The following is a 20796-nucleotide window of genomic DNA, read 5'->3' as shown; positions in this document are numbered from 1 at the left end:
AGAAAAAGAGGAATGAAAAATTGCGCCGATCGGGGCTTCCTGATTAAGTCGCGTGAGCGAGGTTAATTCGCTTCCTTGGGGAAATCGATGTGGCTGGGCGAAGTCGATTCAAAGACGAAATCGGACGTAAGTCGGATTTGATAACGAATACCCTTAAATATACCGGGTGACATTAATCACCTCCTATATCACCTTTCACGCGAGAAGCTCCTCGAGAGAGACGAGCGAATGCCATTCTCCGTCGTCGGTGGATCACGATCCCGCGGGGAGGGGGAATGCCATCGCGGCCAATTAAAGGGAGTTCACTAATTGCTAATTGCTCCGCCGTGCTCGCGATGTTCCCGACGTCTAAATTAAACGCGTTGGATTTGCATACGAGGACCGTTTCGCAAAGTGGAATGTGTGCGCTGGACAAGATCGCGGGCAAACCCGTAACCCATATTTTTCTCCCTTTCTCGGCCAGGAATTTGCTAATTGAAACGTAAGAGACTCGGCCTAATTTGGCAAGTGAGAATCGCGACAATTACGAAGCGAAACAATGTAAATTTTGCGCTCCGAAGCGCAAGCCGATTGCTGTTCATCGCAATTTCTAGCGTTACTTGGGTGTAAAATCGAGGAAATTATCCTCTTATAATGTCTTGAAAAATATATATTTTTTTTTAAATATAGGTTTCATTAAGAACGGAGATCAGCTCTTCAATCATGATCAGCGAAATTCAAGATAAGACAGAAACGACAAGAAACGAGCAACTTGTTCTGTTGGCAGGTCTAATTTTCCGCTTACACGAGTCTTGTACTACTTTTTTTTAATGAAACTTTGCACGGGAAAAATTCCCAATAGCGTCATTACTCGCGTTACTTAAACTTTTCTCAAGTTACCTGTAATATATATATATTGTATATATAAAAGTGGTGTAAAAAGGCACCCACACACACATTTCCGAAGGCGAATACGTGCATCCAGCGCGATAGAGCGCTTTTAGAAAGCGCAGGTATAACATTTTCATGTAACAGTTATTGCAACTTCAACCTTATAGAATATTAAATTACAAAAATACGTGCTTTCTCGCCACTTTATTTCCTCGCTACAATATTCATCTCTCACCGCGGTCGTTGAGCAATAAAAGGTTGAACGTTGAACTTCTTCCGCAATTCACTTGGCCAACAACCAAATCTTTTATAATGTATTTTTTTCTCTCCTCTCTTTTTCCGAAACTTTTTCCATAATCTCTTACATCCGCCATCGGTGACGATCGAAAAAAAAAAAACTTTCCGGCAAGTGATTTTCGAAATCGTCTCGAGGCTATCGCGATTGCGATCACCGACGACGAAAACTAGTTTCGTGCCGCAAACGACGGTACGTGCAAGAGAATAGAATCTTGGCGTGAGAGCTGAAACGAAGGAGGGAAAAAGCCAAGATAGAACGGATTATCCGCTCCTCTAGAGCTGCTTAAGCCAAGCTTGTTAAATCAAATGCGGACGGCATTGCACGCAACGCATATCGGCTGGTCTCACTTTCGATCAGAGATATTTCAAGATAAATATAAAATTAAATTATATATCGGAGAAATTGCACTCACATAGATAAAACTCTTCTATTCCATCAATGTGTGTATCATTTAGATTTTTAATTTCTCGAGATCGAAGCCACGGATATGTTATCTTTGTACAAGAAATTACCCGGTTATTGCAACTATAATTTTATTATTATTTATTATTTGTTTTACGTAAATTTACGTATAGCATTAGATGTACGAATTTACTTTAATTGTAAAATACTGTTTGGAGAACTTGATGAGAAAGAGGAGGGAGAAGGAAGAAATTAATACCAATTAAATATTTATAACAGCTGAGAATCATGGTTTGACGTTGAAGATTCAATAATTTATAATACTCGGATAATAATGGATCATGAATATTTTGCAACATACAAAAATGTGTATCATTCAAATTCTTAATTTCTCGAGATCGAAGCCACGAATATGTTATCTTTGCACAAGAAATTATCTCTCGGTTATTGCAACTGCGTGTAATTATTATTTTACATAAATTTACATATGGCATTAGATGTATGAATTTACTTTAATTGTAAAATACTGTTTGGAGAACTTGATGAGAAAGAGGAGGGAGAAGGAAGAAATTAATACCAATTAAATATTTATAACAGCTGAGAATCATGGTTTGACGTTGAAGATTCAATAATTTATAATACTCGGGTAATAATAGATCATGAATATTTTGCAACATATAAAAATGTGTATCATTCAAATTCCTAATTTCTCGAGATCGAAGCCACGAATATGTTATCTTTGCACAAGAAATTATCTCTCGGTTATTGCAACTGCGTGTAATTATTATTTTACATAAATTTACGTATGGCATTAGATGTACGAATTTACTTTAATTGTAAAATACTGTTTGGAGAACTTGATGAGAAAGAGGAGGGAGAAGGAAAAAATTAATACCAATTAAATATTTATAACAGCTGAGAATCATGGTTTGACGTTGAAGATTCAATAATTTATAATACTCGGGTAATAATGGATCATGAATATTTTGCAACATACAATCTACGCGCTCGTTATTCTCAACGATAAGCGCGGAAAGTTTTGCGCGAATGGAATCTCCCAAACTTCGCGATGAAAGAGTCAACGGGGAGGGTTTTATATCCGGTACCGCGAGTCTCCTCGATTTATGGGGTTGGAAAAACGCTCGAAAGACGCTTTTGTGAGAGTTATCGCGTAGGGAAATGTTAAGCTATATATCTTGGCCGTGTGTCGGATTACACAAACACTGGTCATGATTCTGTACATGTTATATATGGTACTACATGTATAAAAAAGATTCACATATATATTTTATATACATATGAATTATATATACATATATATACACATATTACTTTATCGCCCAACATTCATTTGGGCTGACTATTTACGGACATTACTACTTTGCGCTAAGCTCTTTACCATATCAATGGAAATATGTCGGCCCGAAAGCCTTTTTATGCAAGCACACTCGCCAAGAACGAGAAAAGGGAATTCGATACTGCGAAAAGAAAGAAAAGTTCTTTCTGAATGGTCTTTTGCTGGAAAGGAAATTAAAATAAATTGTATTCTGCGGATAAGAAAGAATTTTTAAAATATATCGATTATTTGATATCGGGATATAAAAGACTGCATTTTACAAAAACAAATTTAATTAAGTAGATTTTTCTGAGCGTTAAGTTATTACAAAAATTATTTTTTTTTTTATTTCGAATATTATGCGTCCTTTGTCCGACTAATTCCGGATTTTACTACTGTCAGAATTATTTTTGCCCCTATTATGTGATATATTCTATAATATTTACTTATTTATCATATAATATTTATTTAATTATACTAAAATATTTTATGATGTAAATTATTATATTATTTAAATGCTAAAACATTAAAATTACTAACTACTTTATATTTAATTAATCTAGTGTAATATAAAATATTTAATATTATATTAAATGAATATTTCATGATACAATAAAATTATTAAAAAGAGGAAATTTATATGTCAGATAATATCAAACAATATCGTGTTATCACGCTTATCACTACTCGCATATAATATTTAGTGCAATTGATATTTATCTTTTTATTCGTATTTAAAGTTAGCTTCCTAGCTTTTTGGCCGATGACCGGGCACCGAAATAAAGCGAAAATAAATTTCGGTACTGAATCCAGCAAAGCCCGGTCAGAAATCCAGCCGGCCTTTATTACAGTCGGAGTCTTTACCTGTTGTAAACCCGCTGTTAGAACGTTGCTCCAACCACAAGGGCGAGTTTATGAGTTCCAGGTCGTTGCATTCGGATGCGGTTAAACTTGCTAGTTCTCCGTAGTCGAGCTTCGTGCCAATTCCCGTGTAAACGACCCTGATCGTTGCTTTCTTCCGCATGTGCGGGCGCGGCAAGAAAAAAAAGGTCTCTTTTATCTTAATCTTCAATCTTAATCTTCAATCATCTGGCGTGATTATTAGCGCGAAATCAGATTCTGCACGTTTCCCTCCGAGAAGTTTCTTTCCGTTCGTAATTATTTTTTTATCGTTTGATCGAAGCGATTGATTAAATTTTTATAGAAACGTGCGAAAAGCGAATTTAATTTTTATAACGCAAATAAATATTATACAGGCATACACAATTGATCTCTAATTGTGTCTGTAAAACATAATTTTATATTTCGCTCGTGTAAATATTTCAAAAATGTTAATACATGTTAAAAAATGTTAATACATTGAAATTATTATATTACTTATTTATCAGATCGCAACTGGAATATGCTTGTGTTATTCCATATCAATCAAATCACATCATGCTAATTGATGAATCAACTTCCTACGTAAATTAACTTTTTATTTTGATGAGTCTGTGAGTCTATGAATCTATCTAGAACATAATTATATCCATCTATTATATCTTGTAAGTGGATCTTAATGGATTATTCAGCTTAATCGGGTTATAAATATCTTAATAATCTATTCTTCTGTTATTCTACGTTCTATATCTTTTGTACCAAATTCATTCTCGATAAATAAATAAATAAATAAAATAAAAATACATAAAAAATATCTTGCATTAATCATTAAGAAAATTGTTAAACTTTTATTTACTCAGTTCTATTAATATAATTTATTAAATCTTTAGTTAATTATCGCAATTATTACATTTTGATTCGAATTACAATTACAAATTAGCATTGTGAATGAACAATATATAGCTTCGGAAGTAATATATCTCAAATCAGACAAAATAAACGCGCAGTTAAAGCGAAACGCCAATTCCTCGCAAAACACGCAGACCGGAAGCAATCATGAGCAGCGGCGAACCAAACTATCCCTCTTGTTCTCTTCATACATCATCGATCAAACTAAACATACTCCTATTTCGTTCCTGCCTTCTACGCCGCCTTCGATACAGTAAAGATGCCCTTCGCACGCGTCTGATAACGGCCGTTAAATCGCGCCGCGACTAAGTGTCTGATCGTGACCGGGAAAGCGCGCGTGAGAGCGAATTTTTCATACCCTTCATTTTTATTCTGTCTACGTCGCTCTTTAACAATGGATAGCCGCTGCGTGATAGTGTCCGTGAATCTAGACACGAAAGATGCGGCCGATAGAAGCGCGAAGAATATATCCCGGGCGAATTTACATTTTAAGCAACGCCGAGAAATTTCGCTGAAACTTCCTCCAAGAATATTTAACGTGGTTGTATGCGAGGTAACAGTGACTTGAGGCGATCTGGGTATAAGTTTTAACTTGTTAGATTTTAATCAATTTTTAAAAGAATCTTCAAAATAATAGATTTAGATGGTTTTATTAAACCTAGGAAATACATTTTCTTTTTATTTGTAATATTCAAACCTAGGAAATACATTTTCTTTTTATTTGTAATATTCAGAAATATAACTTTTGAGAAAATCGTCAGTATTAATTTTATTTTGACGAAAGCAACTATTTTTAATCTAATACAATATTTTACGTATTTTTGAAACATGATATATTTCTCTTAAGTTTTTTTATAACGTCAGTTTTTTTTTTTACAAAAAAAGCTTTGATCCTTTTTTTTTGCGGCGTCAAATCTTCATAGTCTGGCGTTTTATAAAAAATTTAGACTTTAATAAAAAAGCTGAATTTACAAAAAATCTGCGAGACATTTCCATTTCAATGATTGTTTTTTTTCAATATGTTGCATAAAAATATTTACTAAAAGCAGTGATATGTGTTGCGATATTTACGATACCGTTCATATGAAAACGAACGTAGATTTTGGAGAAACCGTCTTATTACTCAGCGTTTTCGAGCTCCCAAGAGGAAGGAAGATGTAATCATTCCGGCGGCAGACGCTGAATCTCATAGCAACTGGATTTGAGGCGCTCTAGGGTGTCTTCTTGGCAGACTCGGTGGCTTAGACACACTCGAGAGATGTGTAGTATGGCATGTGGGTAGATATAATGCAAACCTCACGTTTCGGTACGTGAGAGATCTTTGCTTAAAAAACATTCGCGATCGAAATAGTAGCGAAAAACGGGCGTACATTGTACTCGAATATCATGATATTCGTTTTCACCGAAAAAGATTTTAATTGATTCCATACCGTTGAGGTATAGAATCAATTGAAATCTAATCACTCGCGCCGAAACAATTTCGATGACATAAGTTCGACACGAAGAAATTGTTCAAAAAAACGAGAGAACAAATTCTCTGTCATCTTCTTTCTCTCTTCTTCTTCGGTATATTTTCTTCTAGAGGCGTAATATACATCTCGTACATGGAAAATATGAAAATCTGATCACAATATCTCTCTGTTGAGAGAGGGAGGAGGGATCGTCTATCGGAAACAGCGGCTTAGGTTCACGTGGGATGTAGGTAGATGGTATGAATCGCGTGGGACACATTTAACGAGTGTGTATATGCGTGGGATGTCTTCGCAGAATATTGGAACTTGATATTATGAGATCGTGACCTCTCTTCCACGCTTATCCGTAATTAGATATCGGGGGATCCGTATCGGAATCAACTGACTAATTTATTGCTACAAGCGAGGTGACTTGTATATCTGAAAAAATCAGTGAATCAAATATTAAAAGAATAATATATATTTCATTGACATGGATAATAAAATATAATAAATTTTTAATGATTAATAATAACAAATATATTTCCATTTATTTATTTTATTTCTAATTATATTTATAATACATACATTTTAGATACATATTTATATAAAATTGATATTTTACATCATTACAATTTTTTTCTTTGGAAACTATTTTTTTGAAAATACGCAACATCATTTTTTTTAAACTTAAAAATTTCGATAAATCGTTAATATATTATAAATAGTTACAAATTTTGTTTTATACGTGTACTCGAAAGACAGTCATTAATTAAATCACAAATGGAGACAGCTACATAAATGAAATAAATCAATTTCTAATTGTGGCACTGATTGTTGATACCATCCAACCATTTGTAATATATTTAATGATTTTCCTTCGTATAATAATGTACAAAAAGTTATTAATTATCGTATATAGTAAACACATTCATTCATGTCGATAATTAAAACTTTCACGACATCATTTATACGGTCTATTACAAATACTTTACGATTATAGCGACATTTTATCGTTCCTCTTACCGTAAATCGCTAATCTCGAATGTGAAATCTAATCAAGCGCGAGATGAGTTGTAAATTATTATACAACGACACTTATAGCGCCGGTCAAAGTAACTTGGAGCGTAACTACGGACATTACAGCGAAAAAATTATGTAGAAAAAAACGGGATAAAGGGAAAAAGCACGAATGTACGAAGGACGAAATAAGAATCGTACAAGAAGAAAGATCGTAAATTTGCTGCGAAGAGCAGATAGAGGCGACCGACATCGCTTTCCACAAATTCGGAAGTTTGCTCGCGTAGTAGTGAATACGGAAGCTATGCACGAACTATTCCGCGATCAATATAATGCTGCACAATGTGCTCGTATATCTTCGCGAATGTACGCTCTTCTTGCTGCAGAATTGAAGCATCGACTGGAACAATGTCGCGAACGTGATTTCGCGAACTTGTGGATTTTGTAAGAGATAATGGAGCATGTTATTGATCACGTACGTGAGCGTTAGTTTCCAATGATCAAGAATAGTAAATTTATTTTTAATATTTTTATTAATATTTTATTTAATTATTAATATTTTTATACACTTATTTTGTATCTCAAATTGTACGCATATATTTATATGCGTATTTATAAAGTTATATTTTACTTTGTCAGGAAAGGCTATTTTGAAATTGATTTATTGCGTAAAAAAAGATACGCGCAACGTGACATTTTACATATCGATATTTATAACTTTTTGAAATGATATTTGTGTATGATTTATAGTTGGCGATATTCTAAATAAAACTTTTTTTTATCTCTTCTTGCACATGAAGAAATAACTGTGTCTCCGAACTCTCCGAGATCTGTGACACGTAAATAACTTTTCAATAACTTTTCTCGATTTCAGAGGTGAAACTGGAGCTCGAGGACCTAATGTCCGACATCAAGAAAACTGCTAACAAAGTGAGAGCTAAATTAAAGGGTAAGTTATCAATTCGTATGATATGACGCTTTAAATCGAACGTATCTATTACGTGTCTATTGCGACAATCGAACGTTGTTTTCTGCGTTTAGTGATAGAGCAGAACATCGAGCAGGAAGAGCACACGAACAAATCGTCGGCGGATCTGAGGATACGCAAGACCCAACACTCGACGTTGTCCAGGAAGTTCGTCGAGGTGATGACGGAGTACAATCGGACACAGACCGATTACAGGGAACGGTGTAAGGGGAGAATACAACGACAGCTCGAGATCAGTGAGTATATGTCTGTGTGTGTGTGTATATATATATCACGATTGGCCGCATTCAGAATGCTTGTTCGAGCAGAACAGCCCTTTCCAATATATCGTCACATCCGAATCTATCCCATCCTCTCGAAATACATGCTCATCAACCTAATGTTCGTATTCCTTTCTATTTGAGAAGAATTGAAACAATGCATTACTGCCAATTGTTTTGTTGCTCGTGAATTTTAATAATCATGACGATGAGATTGAAAAAAATATCTGAAACGTCTCTCAGTATCTATGATTGAAAAATTTTCTTTTATATAATCTTGCTAAATTGTTGCTTACTTTTATGATAATATTATGTTGCAAATACTCGTGCACAGAAAAAAAGGACATTCTTGTTTTGAAAGTATATTTAGTTTTAACATGGAAATCTTGAAATGAGATTATATTGCGTTAATTAAAGAAAAATATAATTGATTGAATAATTGCTTACTTGAATGAAGCCATTTTATATAGTTCAATCGAGAAAAATATAGTCTTATGATTTAAGATTTAATTTTCTTGAATGGAAAAGAAACAATGTTAGATAGAAAAGAACATTTTTAAATCAGAGATTATAATTTTCTTCAAAAAGAATTAAATAATTATATATTGAGATGACATTTACAATATTAAAATAAGACTATAATATTATTGAAATTTAAAATTATTAAATTCTTCTAAGAAGATTATAAATTGTTGCGTATATACGAAACAATGAACGCGTTAGTTTAAGTATATAAGTTTTGATTTGACACTTATTTATTTTCTGTGTAGTATAGAGATTTACTACTTTATCATATTTATGATTTATATTTATGATTTCCTTTGCTTTGTAACGTTATAATGTAAGCACCATAATCGTGATAATGGGTTTACATTGCAAATAATAACAATTGCGACGTGGAGATAGATCAATGTTTCTACAATAGTGTCGATATTTACGATCGGAGCAATCGTACGTACTTTACTCGATGAATAAATGATAATGTCGCGCGCGGCATGTAGCTCGATAGCAAATTGATTGCATCTGCATTAGCGATTGATTGCGTCTGTTTGCGAAGAAACGAAGAAATCTTTCTGTTTCCAGCGGGGAGAACGACCACCAACGAGGAGCTCGAGGAGATGTTGGAGCAAGGAAATCCAGCCGTCTTCACGCAAGGGGTACATTCTTAAAACGATCTTTCTCTCGCGTGCACTTGTAACTTCTGTCGAGGAGCTCCAAGTAGCTTAATAACTGTCCATCGCCTTCTCCCTATCCCCTGCCCGTCCGATTAATCTTATCGCTTGTCGCAGATCATCATGGAAACGCAACAAGCAAAACAGACTCTTGCGGACATCGAGGCGCGTCACGCTGACATCATTAAACTCGAAAACTCCATCAGGGAGTTACACGACATGTTCATGGACATGGCTATGTTGGTGGAGAGTCAGGTAAGGTCGAACAGCTTTATGCAAATTTGTTCCGGCCGTTTGCCCATTTAAATAAACAATAATTACATCAGCCTCCCTTTTCCGGATTACAAGAGTTCTATTCTTTTAGCGTGTTTTATAGCGTTCATTTTATTAGCTTGATATAAAAATTTACATAACAGTATTTCTATTATTTATTTTCAATATATTACGAGAATATTATAACGGTAATTAAACGCGCATCAATGGTAGAATCGGATTAATTCGCATTAGGCTACAAACGGGTTATATATATAACAAATATGAATATAATGTTTCTGGTAGTTCACAAATAAATTGATAACTATAATGTTTGTAGCTAATCGTAGATCGAATTAATTAATGTGTGTATTTGAAAAGGAAATTAATAATGAAATATTTAATTTTCTGAAATTTTTAAACAAGTGAATTAAATCAATAACATTTCACGTTTATTTCTTATAATAAAATAAATCTGCTCAAAATACTGCTTGCAAATATAATTTTTAATGGTGTTACATTTTATTTGCAGTTTTCATTAATTTCAAGCTTAATAAATGTAACTTCATTTATACTTTAATCTACAATTTAGAGAAAAAAGTACGCTTTCAAATTTAATTTTAAATCATAAAAGTAGAAAATGACTGAAAAAGTTTATTCCGATTGCTCTGTCAAATACACATTTTAATTTATTCCTGTACCCAAAGTATCGATTTGAGATGCTTTATTGCGAGATGCTTGAGCGGCATCGTTCCTTGCGATTGGCTGATGTAATCGGTCACGTTTAAATTATTCACGTTGCTAGTTTAACATGGACATGATAATTTAGAGAGTACGTCTCTCTCTTTCGATTAAATTATTTTTTCGTATCAAATTGCCCGCGATTATTTTTATGCAGTGATGATCGATAAGCAATTAGGAGCGTAGCGCGACGCAGTGTAACATTTCTCTTTTCTTCAGCATAATTTCTTGGTGAACCGCATAATTTGGCGGGTTTACTATCTTAATCAAAGGGAGATTTTTCTAACGTACTCTAATCTAATACTAAAATCTCAAAAACTCCGTTCTTGAAAAATATAATTATATATATTTATATCTATTTATAATTATTACAATATTAATTGATAGACATGTATTTTTTTCTCCATTATGAAAACTGTTTTTAAGTATTTTTATTTCTTCACGAGAAACTTGAGATTTTAGTCCATCGCTTTCTTTCCTTTGCACGATGATAATAGTTTTAATAATAATATTAACAATAATAATATTTTATTAATCTCATTACATTATGGTATCTGAGTCCAACGATCTTTTTTCATACAATGAGGCATAGCAATTATCGTAATATTTAACTCTATAATTTACAATTATCAATTAAACTTGCTGTTTATTATTTAAATTAAAATCATCAATTAAAATCATCGAATTATGATCGAATTTTCGATTATTATTACTTATGAAATTTATAATGATCGCAGAAGATATTGTAATTTTTTTTAAATGTGTACACTTGGTATCAACGTTGTTGATAGTTTCGACTCCGAAGGTAATTGCTTGCCTCGTTTATTTATCGATGCCGGTGTGAGAGCTGATGCATGACAATAAAAAAAAGCAGCGAACAGTTTAATCACTGGCCTTGCCTTTTACTCCTGAAAACTAACAGTCTCTCTCTCTTATGCTCTTTCTGTTACGCTGTGTGGATTCGCGCCGCGCCTCCTATCAACAATTAGGGCGAGATGATAGATCGCATAGAGTACCACGTGGAACATGCGGTGGACTACGTGCAGACGGCCACGCAGGACACCAAAAAAGCACTCAAGTATCAAAGCAAAGCCCGACGGGTGAGTCCTCCCCAGATATCACGCGCCGAAACCTTTTGGCATTTCGTTCGCGTCTAATTGGTCACTCTTTTTTTTTTCTTCCCCCCCCCCTCTTCTCGTACCCTCCCCGCTCGATCCGTCGTCCCTTAAATTCCATTTTGATCTCTCATCATGTCCCCATCGCCGCCCTTTCTTTACCCCAAGCCCGCTCTATTTATTTGCTACATTTAATTAATTACGCTTCTGTTGATACGTATCTTGCTACAATCTGGTATTAATCGGTGTACATCCCTTCTCGCAACTACATTCGCCTTTCCCCTCCTTTTTTACGACGCGTAAATAATTAATTTTTACGACGATGCTTTGTGGGCTCTTTCTGTTTATTTGTATGTCATTGGTATTCGTATTTCGCGGTCAACAAACAATGATATATATATATATATATATATATATAAATGTATATATCTTTACATATATTATATTATATACGTACACTGTATACACTATATATTATATACTGTTATACACGTACTGTTTATATGTGCGTTCTCTCTCTATTTATACATATATTCGCTCTCTGTCCTCTGCCGAAACATGGGTGTGCTAATTGTGTGCCTCTGTCCATCAACTGTTCTGTTTACTACTACTACTTATACTACTTATACTACTAACCTTGCGTATTAATCTCTATGCTGTTGATACTAATCCGAATCGTTTATGATTGTGTATCAATGTGAAAACACGACGCCGGGGGTCCGGTATTCTCTTGCCGCGGGGGACGCTGCTTCTTATCTCTCTACTTGCCCATTATATGTACATAAATGTGTAACCCTGGGTGCATCCGTTCCCGAGGTTGTTGTTCCCCCGGGTGATCTGGTCCCACCTCGAGATCATCCCTTTCAATCTTCGTTCCCCAATCCCCTTTTCCCGTTTCCCGTGTCGGTACGGTAGGGCGAAATGGTGGACTGCATTGAGTACTGCGTGAATCAGACCGGCAACTACGTGAGCAAGGCTGAGACCAACCTGAGCAATGCCGAAAAGTATCAAAGAAAAGCTCGTAAGGTAAAGAACATCAGACACATCAGACACACAGGCGGCCGAGCTCGTGCCGAAACTCGGGACGAAAATCTGCTCTTCGTGATAGCGCTTAATCGGATGATCGCGAGAAACGAAGACATGTAAAGAGAGAGAGAGAGAGCAGATTTTCACGAATTTCGGATCGACTCGGCCGACATGAACGCTGCTAATTCGCGTTCAGAGAGAAATTTATTGACTTAGAAATTAAATTTTTTTCTATTCGCTAGCATCGCGAATTTGACGTTGCATCGAGACAATTTCTTCAGAATCCATTCCCCCGAGAAGAATGAGTTTCTTCCTGCGCGAGTTGATTCGGAGGATTTTACGTCTCTAAAGTACGGTTCTCGCGATAAGGAACCGCTTCTCTGATGGCGGCGTTCATCAAAAAAACGACATCGCCGAATGACTAAAGCCAGGCAGGAGCAAGAAGGAATAAGTGCCTATTTAACGGAGAGAAAGAGAAAGAGAGAGAGAGAGAGAAAGAGAAAGAGAAATTCATTTCAAGTTTTATCAAGCGCGACAGCAAACTTTCAAACATTATCTCGGGGGTGACATTCTTCCTCTCGCATTGTTATCGTTTTCTCCGCACTGCGTGGTCTTCGCGTAGACTTTTGACCTCTCTCTCGCCATTGTGCCTCTCTTCCGAGCTAACATTTTCGCTTGGATACGTTTCAATTGGAACTCACTTTCCCGAAGAATAAGTGTTAAAAATAGAAAAGCTCACTAGATCTCCTGGAATGTCCATGTTCAAGAAAATATAGATGTTTGCACATCTAAGGAACGAAAGTTTCTAAAAAAGTTTTTTTTTTTTTTAATCTTAAATTGTAATTTGCAAAGAACAATTGGATAGCAAATTTTAAATAATTTTTAAAATTATTAACGTAATTTGCTCGGAATATATTAAATTTTGAATGCTCGCCTTAAGATAAATCGAATTGCTAAAATTCCTTCTTGCTCCTCCCTTCGTCTCTGGTACTACCTGCGATCAGGCACCTCGAATCGAGTGGGATCCGATCCTTGTTTCTTGTGATTGACCTGTAATCTTGTGTAATCTAGTACAATGTACAATCGCACTGGTGCTAATCATGTTATTGTCTAGTCGCGTGTGATACAAGCATAAACGATGTATCTCGCGATCGATGTCCATCGTGGGATTGTGGTAAAAGAGATGAGGCGTAGTCGATGTCGAAAGTAGTGTAGACTCATAGTGCAGCGTTAGAAGAATGCGCTGTGTTTCTTAGATTGCACAGAATACGATGTAATGAAGTACAAAGGTAGCGGACCAACGAGTTTTTGTGGAACTTTTTTAGAACAAAGCGGTTTGGTGTTTGTGATTAATCAGTTTGTGAACGCACCCGCATTATTAGAGGTATGAGGAATGTGCTTGATTGTGTTTAACAGCAATTCACCTCCTCTCCCCAAAAAAGTGGTCGTTCATAATACTTGCAGAAGTAACGATTGTTTTTAACGCGACTCTGTTTTCTGCATCTCGCGAGTAATTCGATGTAAAAAAATTCATTCAAATTTATTTATTTATTTTAATTCTATAAATTTCCTTTCTATAATTTTCCTTTTTATTTATAAATATTGAAGAATATTTTGCCTCTTTTTGAATATTTCTGAGAAAATGATTGCATAGATATTTGATATTTTATACAGATTCTGATCAAATTCGTTTCATTTTGTCTTTAAGTATTAATCAAATTTTTGCGAATTTTTTTCTCATCGAATTTGCTCGCGCAAAAATTTTTGATTTTATATCTTGATTAAATTATTATCGAGTGCCATTTGTCTCTGATCTCTTATTCTTTATTTATTCTTTGTAATTGCAATTTTTTTTCGTTCAACATTTTAATCTTTTATTTACAAGTTAATATTTGTCGAATAATCAACGGAAGGTATGAGCACGTTTGCTATATTTCACGAAAAAAATTGCGGGCATATCGAGAAAAGTTGAGATAGAATGTTTGCTTTCTTCCTTTTTGAACGCGATTCGTCGATTAAAAATGCATCACTTATAACGCGGCAGTACGAGAAGTCAGCATGAGAAAATATGTTAATATTTGTTTCTCACCTACGCTTCCTTTTTTTCCCGCGAGCTTTGAGGTTTTTCATTTCCGATTCACCGCACTCGCGTATAGTTTCTTCTCTTATGCTACTTTTTATCGTTGAAAATAGTGTTTCTCGTTCTCTTTTTCTCTTTTTTTTTACTTTTCCCGTAAGATTTTTCTCGTAAATACGTGTACCTTTGTCACCTTCTCTGACAATTTTCTCACGAAGCACGTCGCACAACATTACTTCGCAATACACTCTTTTTTTCTCTCTCTCTTTTATTCCTTCGATTCTTCGTTGAAACGAAGCGCGCATACGCGTACCTTACACGTAGCCCTCTCTGCTTTTCTGTCCACAGAAAATGATCTTCATCATAATCTGCGTCCTAATAGCGGCGGTCATACTAGTCGCCATAATAGTAGGGTGCCTTCCGAGAACCTAAACGGCCAAGGGGGGGTGTTTTTAGGGAGAAGTAAGGGACGGGGGGGAGGGGGGCGAACGCAGGGCGTTTAAAAATTTCGAGGAAGAAGGTAGAGAAAGAAAGGGGAAAAGAGTTCAACGCGGTAGCAAATATGTCATAATAATAATAATAATAATATTAATAATAGTATAATGACATAATAATAATAATAATAATAATAATAATAACGATATGTAACAATAATGAAATGCAGAAACTTAGTCGCAATCAGCCCGGGAGAAACGCATGGGATTGAATGTGCAGTGTGATCAGGTGGAGATGTGGAATAATTACTGGTGGCGGTCGCCTGTGTGAGAGCTCTGAACGTTAAAGTCGCACGTGTATTCAAGTTGAGAAAAATATAAAAAGAGAAGTGACGCATACAAATGTAATGAAACGGGTGTCCCGGGCGCCGATCCTAATAACACACACACACACACACACACACACACACACACACACACATATATATATACATATACACGCGCGTCTCTCCGTAAATCTTACGCTGATGATCCTCCGACTAATCTCCGTAACGAACGACTAATTAACGTATTAACTCGCATTTATCGCATCCGCTCGTTCCGTTAACAGTAAGTACACTTCATTACACCGCTCGACATTTCCTCCAGCCATTTTAGGGGTGTCTTGAAATATCTCGTCGATCGCACCATCTCGATTCTCGCCGATAATCGCGCTTTCGATTCTCGCCTTGTCGAATTTACTTGCTATCGATAACCCGTGTTTGCGATTAATCTCAGAAAATTAAGTAAGACGGAAACACCCCGGTTCCTGGAGGAAATTCGAGGCCAGTCATATATCGTCCGAAATCATTTGTCATTTTATGTCGATCCGACACGCATTTATCATTTTTAATAAAGGACTGCTTTTTGATTCGACACTTTGAGATGTATGACATCATTTCGCTGTAATTTAATATCTTTCATATTTTTCTTTCATACGTGATATATTATTTCAATTATGTTATATAATATTATAATTATCACAATTATGACGGTCTTTCAGACTCACTACGTTTGATTTTATTTATAGATTCTAGGAATAATCTGAAGCAGATGTTGTTCGACGAAAATGTTGATACATTTAGTCCTTCATTTAATTTGAAAAGGATTGGTTTAGCATAATTCAAGCGTAATAGTAAATATGTTTGTAGACACTTTAATTAAGTTTCTCTAATTATATACGCTCGAAGTGTCGGAACTATTATTCTCCATCTTCATTCGAAACTGTCGCAATTTCAATTCAATCAGAACCATCAAGCAGAACCATTTCGTTTCTTTTTGTTTTTTTTTCCAAACGATCATGGAATTATTTTATTTTGCAGAAATTGTTCCTGATATTGATCTGCGTGACGATAGCGGTCATCATTCTGGTTATCATTTTGGCAGCTAGTTTAAGTTAATTTAAGTGCACGAGACAATGACGAGAAAACAGAAATTAACACATTCGCAGATTAAGTTTAAGTAGAAAGAAAAGAAAGATAAAGAACAAATATTTCGGACAGATACATTCGAGACGGGAATATTTATCGTCTCTCGCTCTTGCCTGGTCCCTTCCTCTCTTAAAGGGAACGACGAGACAGGATCGTAATAACGGAAATAGCATCGAACCCGCTTTTCGTGGATAAATAACGATACATTTCGCGGGTTTCGATGGATTTCGCGAGACATACATCTCGTTACGTTTATTTATTATCGATTCTAAAATAATAAAATTCGTGCGTTTGTATGTTTATTTATTGTCACTTGTAATATATCGTCGATTACGATCACGCATGTCGATGCTAAACAGATTATCGATCATATACCGAGTAAGACGAGTAATTAGAATCCATTTTACGGATGTCGCAAATTTCCGGAAAACGTTTCACAGATATCGTAACATTAATAGAAGCCAGGAACGATGAGGAGGAACTAAATTTCTACAAATTCGAAAATCGCCTCGATACATCGGAAAGTACACGATATAATATATCGCACAAATTTTTTTTTTAAAGAGGGCAGTATATTTTTTCTTTGCCGAAAACTAACCGATGCAAAGGTAAAAAGCGATAGTTTCTAACATTTTCGAAATGCTCGCAAGGGAAAGGTACATTAGGCACTCTCTTTTTAAAATATTATCGCGCAACGTAACTTGCGTTAAGTCTTAGAAACACGGAGTAAAAAAAACACCGAGAGAGAGACAAGGAGATTGTCGAGGGGATCGGTGTTTTCTTTCCTGGGTGATTTGATCGATAATGCTATCGTCGATAACTTTCCTTTGTATTCAGAGCGCACCTCTATCGCACTGCCTTTTGTTATTTTTTTCCATATTATTTTTGCCACTTCATCGTTCTTAGGTAAAGTTCTGACACGAGTGCACAATAAAGACAACAGCCGCGCGATCGGGAATCATGCACGATATATGAAATCGGGGACGCGCGTCCTTTTCCAAAAGTAGGCCTTTGGGCAAAGTTCGCCGCCGATTTAACGGAAAGATTCTCAATTACTCGAAATGCGGCGATAGCAAATTACTTCATCTTCCTTTTTACAATTATAAAATATTGAGAATTGATCTCGACCATTATCGTTGGTGAGAAAATTATCAGCAATATACTCAAGATGTAATTCGACTTTTATATGTTTATATGTTTGCGTGATTAATTTTATCTAAAATTCTATTTTTCAATTTTTCTTTAAAATAAAAAATTATGACGACAATCGTGTGAATTTTCAAGAAGATTGCTATCTACATATGATTATAATATTACCATTAAAAAATTTATTACAATAAAAGGAGAGTTAAAAACAATAATGTATCATTTGTCTATTAAATTTGTCTATTAAATTCCTTTCTAAATTTTAGATTTAACGTCGAAATCACTCGACATTGACATCATTTGACTGAAAGAATACAGCTTAAAGCTTGCGCGCGTCTCGATCGTCATCTCGATTTCGCGTTATCAATCCTTGCTCTTGATGAAAATCGCTATTTGTTATCACCGCCTTGATTCCATCTCACTGAATCGGCGACGTAACAGAGCTCGCTTCCGGATTTGTCGTCCCACAGAAATTGATAGATCGTTTCTGCGCGAAATGCGACAGAGACGGTCGTCACCATCCCTCGTGCCGAGTACTCTAGTCCTCTCTGACAAAAGAAAGAGAGAGAGAGAGAGAGAAAGAGGGGGAGTTCCGTTCTCTCTATCGAAACGCTAATCCGCGCGACGACGACGACGACGACGACGACGTATATCTCACGTGGTACACACGCTCCGATGAACAAATATCGATCGCCCGAACTCGAGTAATCACCGTCGTCGCAATGCAGACCGCACAACACAGATGCGGCGCGCGCATTGTACATATAAATAATTGCAATTTGTATAGATCAGATAATAATAGTAATAATAAGAATAATAATAATGAGGAAGAAAGAAAGAGTAACAATATTAATCGTTAATGCCGATAGCGTAGTAGGAATTTTCTTCTCCCTTCGGGTGTATTCAGCGTAAAAAAAGGAGGAGTAAAAAATCTTAGATAGGAGACGGCGATATCGTTCGCGACCAGCCGCCTTTTTTTTCTCTGTCGTCTTCGCTATACTTGCCGCCTCGTAAAGAAGGGAAAAAATGGAGAAATAATAATTGTCTTCTGTAAATAATGAAAAATGCGCGAGTGGAACAAAGCGTGCAACAATGATTAGCGCTGATCGTTCGAATTTGCGAGCTCGGCTTACGAAATGATGATAGAGTCGCGAGGATAATGGAAGAGATGGTGATAGGATTTTCGCGATTCTGTACAAGCGGAGAACAAGAACGACAGACGAGCGTTCGATCGTTCGCAAGATTCGATTCACGGTAGATTCACCAAACGTAAATCGATTTGACGGAATACTACGCCCGCTGCGGAAAAAGAGAGAGAGGATAGGAATGTGAACCTAATTGAGAATGCACCGCTGAAATTGCACTGAGGAGGAGAAGGCAGCTCCGAGGGAAGCGGATGCGCTAATGGCGAGAGTTAACAAAGGTCTGTATCTTTTTTTCCAATTCATGCGAATCTCTTTAATCATTTTCAACATTCATCTTTTATTTCGTTTTCCATTACAAATATAAAAGATGCACGAGATTAATTATATGTCACGAAATACTTGGATTTTCTTCTGAAAACGATTGCGCTAACATCTAGTATATCTAACATTAATTGATTTTATTTCTTTCCATGCTTCTTCATCATCTCTGAATTTTTCAACTATGTTGGAAATAAAAATTGGGGCAATTTTTCCCTAACGAAGATTCAATTTGTGCGTTGTTTTTTTCACAATAAATTAATATTTCTTTCAGAGTCCGTTTGTAGTTTAATAAAAAATAATATTCATTAAAATTTTTCAATTTAATTCGTAAAAAAATTCGTAAAATCTCTTGGAGATTATTAAAGAAGAATTTATTTAAGAATTAAAGAATCTGTAGATAATAAGATATATCGTCCTGCATTCTAAAGATAAAATTATGAAGGTTACGAATATGACAATTATTTGTTTAATCAGAATTATATTACATGATTGCGACTGTTGATGTAATTCAAATTTAAAATTGATGGTGGAAGACAGTTTCTCGCTATTCAGACGCAATTTCTGTCGCATAAATCACACGCTCATAATTTTTTACAGGCTATCGCAACATGCGTCATCCACGCCGGTCACGAGCAAGATGCAATTTCTTTCAGGTGTTCTACGATAGATCGATAAGCGAACAATTGTAATGTGTAGCATAATAATAATAGTAATGGACAGAGGTATCGAGCACACGAGCGAGGTATTGAGTTTGAAAAAGAGATAGCGAGAGAAAGAAAGAGCGAGAGTGAGAGAGAATGATATGCATAGATAGATTTAAGGGAAAGCGTCGAGAGAGAAACCCTTGTAATCGATTATATTAAACTTTTACCTGTTAACGCCGAGTGCAGAAGAAGATCATGATCATGATTTGTCTCGCCGTGTTGGGCGTTGTCGTCGCTACCACCATCGGCGGATACTTCGGACTGTGAACGCCAAAATTAGGTACGTCCTAACGCATAACATCGTGCGACATTTGACATTTTATCTCGTATCAGAAATGTTCGACGATAAGAGCAACTATCGCTCTTTATTGACGTCGCGATTCGACAACGTAGCTATGATTATAATTTGATTGGTTCACTGCTACGTGTCGAAATAATAACGTATGTGTTTCTCATGAGAATAAGAGACGATATTAGATTGAAGAATTAGATATATTTTACTGTAGCTAGGTTCCAATAATGCTGGATAATGTAAAGGTAAACATGATAAAGGTGAACGATATTTTTTTCGCACAGTTTGCACAATAAGATACCATTAAGAACGAAAACACTCTCTTGATACACATTTGCTATTGAATCTTGAAGCATTCCATCAAAAATATGTCGAACGATAATTTCTTTGTAAATATTATTTTATTTGATTTAATAATAATTTTATAATAATGTAGAATAATTTTGAATAATAAAGTTAGTAGGATGAATACTAATTAATGCTATAATT

At 35.5% G+C, this 20796-nt stretch overlaps 1 protein-coding gene across 5 annotated transcripts in view; it reads left to right on the top strand.

Moving 5' to 3' along the window:
- The window catches only part of LOC105247991 (syntaxin-1A), a 78282-nt gene that overhangs the window by 51723 nt on the left and 5763 nt on the right, over positions 1 to 20796 (top strand). The window contains exons 4-9 of one of the 5 annotated variants that reach the window (XM_011252499.3): positions 8040 to 8114; positions 8207 to 8389; positions 9497 to 9570; positions 9703 to 9840; positions 11568 to 11678; positions 20202 to 20295. In XM_011252499.3, coding sequence (XP_011250801.1) covers positions 8040 to 8114; positions 8207 to 8389; positions 9497 to 9570; positions 9703 to 9840; positions 11568 to 11678; positions 20202 to 20282 — 662 coding nt within the window. In that variant the 3' untranslated portion in view covers positions 20283 to 20295. Of the gene's footprint in view, positions 1 to 8039; positions 8115 to 8206; positions 8390 to 9496; positions 9571 to 9702; positions 9841 to 11567; positions 11679 to 12608; positions 12720 to 15144; positions 15268 to 16591; positions 18023 to 20201; positions 20296 to 20796 lie in introns of those variants that run through there. The other 4 variants (XM_011252517.3, XM_011252507.3, XM_011252492.3 and 1 more) reach the window with 4 other exon arrangements.

This window comes from Camponotus floridanus, unplaced genomic scaffold (genome assembly GCF_003227725.1).
Source record: "Camponotus floridanus strain SB8 unplaced genomic scaffold, Cflo_v7.5 scaffold19, whole genome shotgun sequence".
Classification (NCBI taxonomy): Eukaryota; Metazoa; Arthropoda; class Insecta; order Hymenoptera; family Formicidae; genus Camponotus; species Camponotus floridanus.
This window is presented reverse-complemented; position numbering and strand designations above follow the sequence as displayed.